Source organism: Dendropsophus ebraccatus, chromosome 11, assembly GCF_027789765.1.
Source record: "Dendropsophus ebraccatus isolate aDenEbr1 chromosome 11, aDenEbr1.pat, whole genome shotgun sequence".
Taxonomy (NCBI): Eukaryota; Metazoa; Chordata; class Amphibia; order Anura; family Hylidae; genus Dendropsophus; species Dendropsophus ebraccatus.
In genome coordinates this window covers 7,857,945-7,868,562 of record NC_091464.1, presented here as the reverse complement: position 1 = coordinate 7,868,562, position 10,618 = coordinate 7,857,945, and the positions used below count along the sequence as shown (strand labels likewise).

The following is a 10,618-nucleotide window of genomic DNA, read 5'->3' as shown; positions in this document are numbered from 1 at the left end:
ACCAGTAATGTAAAGTACCATATGTCACGAGAAAACAGTCTCTGAATCAGCCGGGTAGGTAAAAGCACTCCCAAGTTATTAATGAATAAAGTGACACAGGTCATATTCATAAAATTTTCCTCTGTCCTTAAGGTCATTTCAGGCCCGGTCCTTAAGGGATTAAGGAACAACTTATAAATAAAAATTACGACCTAAGCTTATGTATCAGTTCATGACTCTGGAGATAATATCGTATTATATGGTAATTTCTTACATGATATTTGTCCAATCAATTGTACGGTACTTTCACATTTTCTCAGAGTTAATTGGTCTCTGGTGGGATGCCGTTTGTCACAGTGTGGCTTATAAATACAGGCCGCAGTTATCATTTCTACATCCCCACAGCAGTGGTGCAGTATGATAAGTGAGGGATGTTCACCATACATCCATGGATCACATTCACTATAAATCTTATGTTTTCTTTCTTTAGTTTTCATCTTATGTTATATTATGTATAATTACACAAGTCTTTGCCCTTGTTGCTGCTGTTATTAGAGTCTGTCAGGATACTTGTTGCTTTGTATAGCCTCCTACATTTTATGCAATTATTTCTGCTTTTCCAGGTTACAGACATAGAAGACTTCAGGTCACATGGATCCTTATCTTCTCCTAAAAACGATTGGGTTTTTCCTACTTGTAATAATTGGGATTCCAGGAAATATGTTCATTATTACACAATTTGTCTTAGTCAAAATCATTGAAAAAAAGCTTCTTCCAACCAATATAATACTGACCATGTTGGCAACAGCCAATCTTCTAGTCATTTTTTCTAGAATCATCTTCCAGCTCCTGAACGCTATAGGTCTAGAGGATTTACTTGATGAGTCTGAATGTAAATTTATGATATTTACATACAGAGTGAGTAGAGCTATGTCCATTGGTATCACCAGTCTACTAAGTTGTCACCAGTGCATTCTCATTGCCCCATCAACTAAAGTGTGGAGCTACCTGAAACAGAAGGTCTCACAAAATGTCATGACCGTCATGATCATTCTCTGTGTTCTCCTTATTTCAATGTATTCTTACAACATTCTTATTACACATGCCAGGAAAAACACAACATCTTCACCATACACTTTGCACTTGGTGTATTGTGATGTTGACTTTGTAACCTATACAACATACATTGTCAATGGAACTTTTTATGCTCTTCGTGATTTTATTTTTGTAACACTGATGATGCTTGCGAGCATTTACATAGTATATACTCTGGTTCAACATGAGAGAACTGTAAGAGGAATCAGGAGTTCAGATAGAGGTCAGAAAACGTCAACTGAGTACAAAGCCTCCAGAGCGGTCATCTTATTAGTCGCCCTCTATGTGATACTATATGGACTAGATAACTCAATGTGGGTTTATACACTGACTTTGTCTAATGTAAGCCCCAACATGAACGATATCCGGGTATTCTTAGCATCCTCTTATGCGTCACTAAGCCCAATACTCATCATTGGAACCAACCCTAAACTTAAACACAGCTGGAAATATTCAGATGGAAAGAAGACTTTTCCCAAAAATACTTCAGACAATGGACTTGTGTTCTCAATAAGTAAGTCTGGAAGCAAACATACAATAGGATAATAATACAATAGGATAAGTACTAAAATCACAGTTTTACAGACAGGTGAAAAAGCATTTACAGTACGAGCATATGAAGAAAGTTTTAATAGGGAAGGTTTCATGCTGTGTTCCTTTCTAATAATCTTTCCACTTTTAGCTTTTATTTACAGTATGTAACAAACGTACAGCCCTTACATATGTCATATATTCTTTCTAACGTGTACTATAGAAATTGTATAAAGTATAATTTTATTCTTTATTTTTCTTTTATTGGATCCTTTTATACAGTATGTATAAACGTAGTTCACAATTAAATTCAGCAAAGAGTATATCAGTGTATACTACTCACTGGTTTATAGGCCATAAAGCAGTGAGAAGAGCAAGGGAGAGCGGGCTACAACAAACGTATGGGATCGTACCACATGCCAGTGAAAAAGGAGAGCTTATTCAAAACTAAAATGATGATGTCATAGACCCTACGTGAAATCTCAGTCCCTTGATGTCATCATCACCTTCAGGGGATGAAGATGGATTTGTTCATTGTCAGGTCCCACCCACGGCTTGTTGTTCCAGAGGCAAAAGAGGGAGGGGTACAGCCTCATCTAGTCAACAGACTGGTGTTCAGGAAGGCGCAGGCACTCGATGGGTACTCCAAGGCGCTATCGGGGCTCAACAACAGTCTAGCCTGCTACAACGAACCGGGTTTGTGTTTAGACCCAGGACAACTTCTATGCGACAGCACCTGGAATGCAACCACCCGACTCCTTGTAAGAAAGAACCGCAACCCCCACACCACTTCTTGCCTGTAACCACCAATAGTTGCAGATACTATTGTGCAGCCCCATAAGGGGTCAGCAGCCCTACTTAGAAGCAGGAGGTCAAGAACATCTACTTCTACCTCCTCAGTGGGGACCAGTGGGAAAGCACCAGCACTGCTGAGACAACAGTCTCAGTGTGAAGCCATCCCAATAAGACAGCACTACCTCAGCACCCACCCTACAGCAAAGATGCTAAATGGTCTAATGGCTATGTTGATTGACCTGTATTCTATAAATATGACCATAAATAAATACAAAAATAAACATATGTGAACAAAATAATAAAATATAACCAAACATAATGAACCTCACCATAAGAAAAGGGTAAAAGCATTCCATCCCCACACTCATTCCTCCCTACTAACAACCTATACAATCCCAGTTTTCCACGTAGTCCTACCGCTGGATCCGCCCGCTCCACGGAGCGGGTAGACAGCGGGAATCATTACCGAGGGTTCGGGTTCGTACGAACCCGAACCGAACTCGGTTCGGACCATCCCTAGTTTGGAGTCCTAACTATGGACAAGGGCAGTATATGTGCATCACTGCTCATTGGGTAAACATTCTTCTGGCCTCCTAGGCTAATTTAGGGACATTATTCACACACCTCATTGTCCTTCTCCATCACCACTTCCTATCATAATGACATGACACACGCTATTGTTGACTGTGCCCACTAAGTGTGAGGAACAGGTCAGGGACACATGGAGTATATATATATACAAAGGTAAAGCCCTAACACTGCTCCCACCACCTGTCCCTGCCTTCGTGGAACCCGTCTCTTTAACAGATCGGCCCCAACCTGAAGACTGCAACTGCTCTGAAATCAGTGCAAACACAAGACACAGACAAGACAAACAAAACACACAATAATAGAGAGGTCAGCAAGCCAGGTCAATAACTGTAGGGCAATGAAGTACAAAGTCAGTGTCAGAGGGATAGTCAGAAGAAGGAGAGCCAAGGCCTAGTAACAAGGTATCAGACAAAGTAAATAGCAAGAGATAGTTAGCTTAGTCACTCCAAGAGATAGTTAGCTTAGTCACTCCAAATGAAGGCTATAGAAGGCAGCTAGAACATGGTGGAGGTAGTAGTTACATAGGGGCTGAGGTCCCGTCCCCAGAACGAGATTGGAGCAGGGACTCCAGCCCCTCCTCCAGAACCGAATCTCACTGGCAGAAAAAAACCTGTCAATCAGGAATCAAGTGCAAGGTAATTAATGGCTCAGGGTGAGCGCTACAGCTGCCGCTGGCTCTTGACAGCCTCCAGACCCTCAACAGCATTGGAAGGATAGATTTATGAAATTTCCTGACTAACCTGGGAGCATGAAGATCGTAAGCCAGCACCCAGGCTCAGGACCATATCCTTTCCAATGTATGAGGTACTGGAGACAGTTCCGTACTTTGCAAGATTCAATTATGTGTTTAATTATTATTATTAACACCAACTCTCCCTGAACGACCACGGAAAAAGGCAGAGAATGAGCTACTATGGCAGGAATATACTATTTCAGTGGTTGGCCATTACATCCAGAATTCAGTCTCAACTCTTCTCATTAAGGTTATGTACACACTGAGGAATTGGTGAGGAGTAGAGATGAGCGAACCTGGAGCATGCTCCAGTCCATCCGAACCCGAACTTTCGGCATTTGATTAGCGGTGGCTGCTGAAGTTGGATAAAGCCCTAAGGCTATGTGGAAATCATGGATATAGTCATTGGCTGTATCCATGTTTTCCAGACAACCTTAGAGCTTTATCCAAGTTCAGCAGCCCCAGCTAATCAAATGCCGAACGTTCGGGTTCGGATGGACTCGAACCCGAACCCTGTTCGCTCATCTCTAGTGAGGATGTGAAGAGGCAAGTTTTCTTCTTAAAATTCCTCGTCTATTCAGCTTTGGCAGAATAGGAACAGATCTTGAGCAAGCAGAATTTGAGCGGAATTAAAGCTGAATTTGGGCCTGGTCACACTATGGAATCTGCACGGATAAGCTCTGGCGAATTTCCGTGCGCACTCCTGCTTGAACATCTGGCTGTTCCATAGGCTCCATTCTATTATTCACCAGATTCCACCGTCTGTCCAAAGAACTGACATGTCAATTCTTTTTTGGGCAGACGGCGGAATCTGCCTGAATAGAATGAAGCCTATGGGACGGCAGATGTTTAAAAAATGGGAATCCAGCGGAGCTTATCTGTGCAGATTCTGTAGCGTAAATGCTCCTGAGTAGAATTCAAGCAGACTTCTAGCCCCATTGATGCAAACAACCTCCAACTCCAGACTACACGGATTATGGGGCGCAGGTCCAACTTGAGATCGAGGCACAGTGAGTAATAAAAATATATATTTTATTGTGGAGACTCAACGCGTTTCGGAACCGCACAGGTTCCTTTCTCAAGAGTCATCATGATGATGACTCTTGAGAAAGGAACCGGTGCGGTTCCGAAACGCGTTGAGTCTCCACAATAAAATATATATTTTTATTACTCACTGTGCCTCGATCTCAAGTTGGACCTGCGCCCCATAATCCGTGTAGTCTGGAGTTGGAGGTTGTTTGCATCATTGTTTCCTGTTGGATATCGGGAGTGGCTGCGGTCCTTGATATATACGCTGCAGAGTGTTGTGCCTCCCTTTGCACAACCACATCAGGTGAGGGTTGCCGTGCACCCCTATCCCTTTTTCACCTTGCCCTTCTGATCCTCGCCATGGAGCGCTGTCGCCCTTTGTTTTTTCTTCTAGCCCCATTGACTTCTATAGGATTTCTCTAGCAAAATCTGCCCAAAGAATTGACATGTAAATTCTTTGGGTGGAAAGTGTATGGCCCAGTTCACACTGAGCAAAAACGGCGGAATTCTGTGGAGGAACTCTTCGTCATGGAATCCCACCGTGCTCAGTGTCCTGCAGTGAGTGAATGGGAGGGCGGACGCGCATCCATTCCTGTCGCTCTCTGCTCAAAGAAATGACATGTCAATTCTTTGAGTGGAGAGGGGAGGAAGCGGACGCGTGCGCCCTCCCATTCACTTACTGCAGGACACTGAGTGCAGCGGAGAGCTTTTTTTTGCTCAGTGTGAACGGGGCCTATCCAAGGCAGAAAATTCTGCTAAAAAATTCTGCCGTGTGAACAACAGAGTGGAAAACCCATTGAACACAATGGGACATTGCTCTGTTCATATTTTACGGGCAGAATTTCAAGCGGAAATTAAGAGCACATTCTGCTTCAAATCCTACAAATTCTACATAGTTACATAGTTAATACGATTGAAAAAAGACACATGTTGATCAAGTTCAACCAAGGAGGGGATGGATACAGGGAAGGGGGAGGGGTGATAGGTTCTATACATATGCATTTAAAGTGTAACTGTCATATTCTTTTTTATTGTAGAAATCAGTAGTATAAGCGATTTTAAGAAACTCTGTAATAGGTTTTATCAGCCAAAAAAGCCTCCTTCTGTACTCAAGAAGCAATCTCCCAGCCTCCCCCCCTAACTTCTTATCTGTGCATTATCAGGCAAACACATCTTCATTACAGAGAAGCCAGTGAAGACGGGCTCTGCTCTCTCCATTGTAAGCCTATGAAGGGGGGAGGGGCTGAGGGAGATGAGGGAGCAGGAAGAGGTGACATGAAGGTCAGCTGTTTGTAGACTGTCTGGGCACCTAAACCGCAGGATTCTGGGGTTAGAAAGGTCAGTGCTTATCTATGAACTTGCTGAGAGAAGATTGCAGGGTGTTGTGCTGTATAGGACTGCTCCGTGCTCAGTCACTCCTAACAGCCCCTCCCTTCTCCATAGCCACATAATGGAGACAGAAATCCTGCTGCTTCTGCAGTGAGGGGGGAGGCTGGTAGATTGCTTTTTAAGTACAGAAGGAAACTCTTTTGGTTTATAAAACCTATTACAGAGTTTCTTAAAATCGCTTGTTCTGTTGATATTTAATGTTTTCAGAAAAATGACCCTGAAATGACAGTTACGCTTTAAGTTATTTTGGTCTAAGAACTAGTGTAGACCCGTTTTGAAGCTCTCTACTGTTTTTGTTGTGACCAGATCCTGGGGTAGACTATTCCACAGATTCACAGTTCTCATGGTAAAGAGGGCATGGAGGTTGAACCTTTTTTCCCAGGGTGGAGGCAGTGCCCCTTGTCCTTTGAAGGGGTTTTGCCTGGAACATCTTTTCCCCATATTTCTTGTAGGAGCCCTTTATATATTTAAATATATTAATCACTAGAAAATGTACCCGGCACTGCCTGGGTATAAAGTGTCAGTGTGTTAATTAGATTTGTTCCAAGGTCACCCAGGCAAATCTATGCCCTTTTTTTTTTTTTTTGTTTAAGGAGAAATCACCAGGAGCCCTATATATCCCTTTATACGCTATATACCCCGACAGTTCTGCACTGTTTATGTAAATTGTAGGTTAGAAATAAACTAAAAACTTTAAGCATCCTAAATACCTAACAGCAATATTTATTGAGATGTCATCATGTGACCATACTGTATACTGAGCCGGATTATATACAACATTGGCAGTGCTATATACAGCCTGGTTATATACAACATTGGCAGTAATATACAGCATGGTTATATACAATATTGTCAGTGTTATACAGAGCCTGGTTTAAAACAACATTGGTAGTGTCATGCTGAGCCTAGTTTTATGCAACATCGGCAGTGTTATATACAGCCTGGTTATATACAACATTAGCAGTGTTTTATACAGCCTGGTTATGTACAACATTGGTAGTGTTAGTGGAGGTCCTGTATACCTGTAGTATATAGTTGGTGGAGGTCCTATATACCTGTATTGTATAGTTCTGGGGTCCTGTATACCTGTAGTGTGTAGTTTGGGGGTCCCCCCATACAGTTTACACTTCCCCCCCTTCTTGCAGGTTGCCTCCATACTGTATACACTCCCCCCTGCAGGTAGCTCCCATACTGTATACACTCCTCCCTTCAGGTAGCCCCTATGCTGTACAAACTCCCCCCTGCAGGTAGCCCCCCATACTGTATACACTCCCCCCTTCAGGTAGCCCCCATGCTGTACAAACTCTCCCCTGCAGGTAGCCCCATGCTGTATACCCTCCCCCTGCAGGTAGCCACAATGCTGAATACACTCCCCCCTGCAGGTAGCCCCTATGCTGCATACACTCCCTCCAGCAGGTAGGCCCCATGCTGTACACACTCCCCCCTGCAGGTAGCCCCCATGCTGTATACCCCCAGGGAGCCCCCATGCTGTATACACCCCCCCGGTAGCCCCCATGCTGACATCCCGCTGTGAGTATGTACATTAACCCCCTTGGCGGCTGGAGTGTAACTTACACTGACAGAGGCACCTATCATTCCGCCTGCACAGACCGCTGTTAGACCGTGCAGGCTCCCCTTCAGTGTGTTCAGTGCTGTGCTGCTGCTGCCGGGCACGGCTTTGGACATCCCCCCCCTGAAGCAAGCTGGAGCGGTGTGTGCAGCATCCAGAGCCGTGAGGAGAAAGCTGTGCCCAGCAGCAGCAGCAGCAGAGCGCTGAACACAGTGGAGGGGAGCCTGCACCATCTAACATCGGTCTGTGCGGGCGGGATGTCAGTGTAAGTTATGCTCTGGCCACGAGGGGGTTATTCTACATACTCGCAGCGGGATGTCAATCTCTGCGAGTATGTAGTGTCATAGGGTTTAATGACACTGGATCTACAGTGGATTTTGCGGATTTCTGTGGATCTGTTGTGAGGTGGCTGGCCCTAGCAACCAATCAGATTCCAGCTCCCTGTGAAAATGAAAGTAGTAATCCTACTGGTTGCTAAGGCTTCCAACTGCGGTTTTTCCTGGAAAGCTGCAGCTAATTATATCACCTGTGTGTGCAGTGTGGAGATTCTCCTATTCATTTCTTTGGGGCGCTCTTCCCCCTCCCCCTCCCCTCCTGTACATCCAGCAAGGACGGGACTTTCGCTCTAACCTTCCCGGGCACCCTATGTACCTGTGGACCAAATTTGGGGTCAAACGGTTCAGGCGTTTGGAAGTCTATACGGGACAGACAGACAGACTTTCATTTTTATGATATAGATATCTCCCCTTAAACGTCTCTTCTCCAGACTAAACAAATGTAATTCTTTTAATCTCTCCTCATAACTAAGATGTTCCATTCCCCTTATTAGTTTAGTTGCCCGTCTTTGTACCCTCTCCAGCTCTAGAACGTCCTTTTTATAAATCGGGTTCCAAAACTGGACGGCATACTCCAGATGGGGCCGCACCAAAGCTTTATAAAGCGGTAATATTATATCCCTGTCCCGTGAGTCCAGGCCTGTTATATACATGACAATATCCTGCTGGCCTTAGAAGCAGCTGACTGACATTGTGTGCTGTTCTGTAGTCTATTATCTACAAGTACACCCAGATCCTTCTCCATCAGTGACTCTCCCAGAGTAACTCCCCCCAGGACATATGATGCATGCGGGTTATTAGTACCCAGGTGCATAACTTTACATTTATCCACATTGAACCTCCAAGTGGACGCCCAAACACTCAGTGTGTCTAAGGGCCCTATTCCACCGGACGATTATCATTTGCATAATCGTTAACGATTACCGATCTCAAACGACCACTATTGCGAAAGACCTGAAAATGTTCACTCATTTCTATGGAACGATAATCGTTACTTATGATCGTAATTGCGATTGTTTTTTCTTCGCTATTTCTTCGCTATTGCGTTTGTATCTATTGCGAACGACCGAACGATGTCTTATTCAATGCGAACGATTTGCGAACGTTTTGCGAACGAGCAACGATAAAAATAGGTCTAGGTCTTATAAAGCGATCAACGATTTCTCGTTCAGTCATTAATCGTTAACTGCATTTCAACCGAACGATTATCATTTAGATTCGAACGATTTAACGATAATCTGAACGATAATCGTCCGGTGGAATAGGGCCCTAAGTCAGCTTGTAACATTTTCACATCCTCAATAGACTGTACTGTACTACAAAGCTTCGTTTATTCCTTAGTGTGTACATACCCTTACCCAGAAGGCTCTCCAAAATTCTGCATCCCCATACATCTCCTCCCTCATCTCCACCTACCATCCTACCCCTCCTTTAGGTTGTGCTAATGATCTTTAATTTACATCTTACACAATCAGAGCTCTTGCTGCCCCTTCAAGACTTTGCTCATTTTTCCCCAGTTCTCTGGATTGCTTTACTCGAAGACATTAAACTCATTCCCAACACTCAGGCGCGCCTTAAAGACTCAGGCACACTTCTAACATTATCTAAATTTTGTCTTACCTTCTGCTGTCCCATGACTTTTCACTCTCCAATAGTTCCATGCACTTTGTACCTGTACTCAGAGATTGGTGGGTGACTGGTTCACCTAACACTTATAGGCACTTTCTCATTCTTTGTACAATGGCTGGACCATCTGCAAATAAAGCACTTACTGACTCCTGTGTAATCCCCTGTAGTATGTTGAAACAATAATTAAGGTTTGTCACTCCTGGGTATATTGGTTTATAACTCACTCCTGGGTATATTGGTAAATCAGCCACAGAGGTAGAAGTGGGGCTGCACGTAGGTGTTGGTGATATTGATGGGCCTTGTAGTTTTCCCCGGGCTAACTTCCTAGTACTGTTGCCTGAGATTACAAAAATGTCCTTGGTGTTGGCAAGGTGCAATAGAAATAAGCCAAAAGGCTAAGTTCATTTTTTTTCCCGTTTGGACACTAGATTACCTAAAGGGCATAATTCTAAAAATGATTTATTATTACATTATTAGCTTTCATCTTTCACATAGTCTAACAAGCTCATTTATACTTCTTCACATTTATATAGAATTGTATGTGCTATTACATTTAAGCTATTGTCTATGTTATTAGCCCTATTGAGCCTTATTCGAGAATTTACTAGTTTTTACACAATCTAATACAGGTTGTTTCACACGATTTTGTGTATATTCATAATTGGTTACACAATGTTTAAATATTGTTCACTCCTGTTTGTGACATGACTAAGCATGTATGCGTGAAACACATCGCCATTTTTCGTGTTTTCATATGAAATAAACTTACTTACAGTTAAGAGAACTCAAACTGCGGAACCTGAGACATCTGGGCATTCAATTACTCCTGATGGTGCACACACAGTTGGGAGTCTATTGATGTAGAAGTCGCAGGCAATATGGTAGGAGATACCCCTTTGGTAACAAGGAACCAAATTCCACTATAGGAGAAGGTGAGATTGT

The 10,618-nt window shown here is 43.4% G+C and overlaps 1 protein-coding gene across 1 annotated transcript; it reads left to right on the top strand.

The window, feature by feature from the left end:
* The first annotated feature begins 630 nt into the window (after positions 1-630).
* Positions 631-2,408, top strand: LOC138767358 (olfactory receptor class A-like protein 1). The gene is made up of 2 exons (XM_069944855.1): positions 631-1,588; positions 2,173-2,408. Exons 1-2 carry the CDS (start codon positions 631-633, stop codon positions 2,406-2,408), a joined length of 1,194 nt encoding a protein of 397 aa, XP_069800956.1.
* Positions 2,409-10,618: the final 8,210 nt, after the last annotated feature.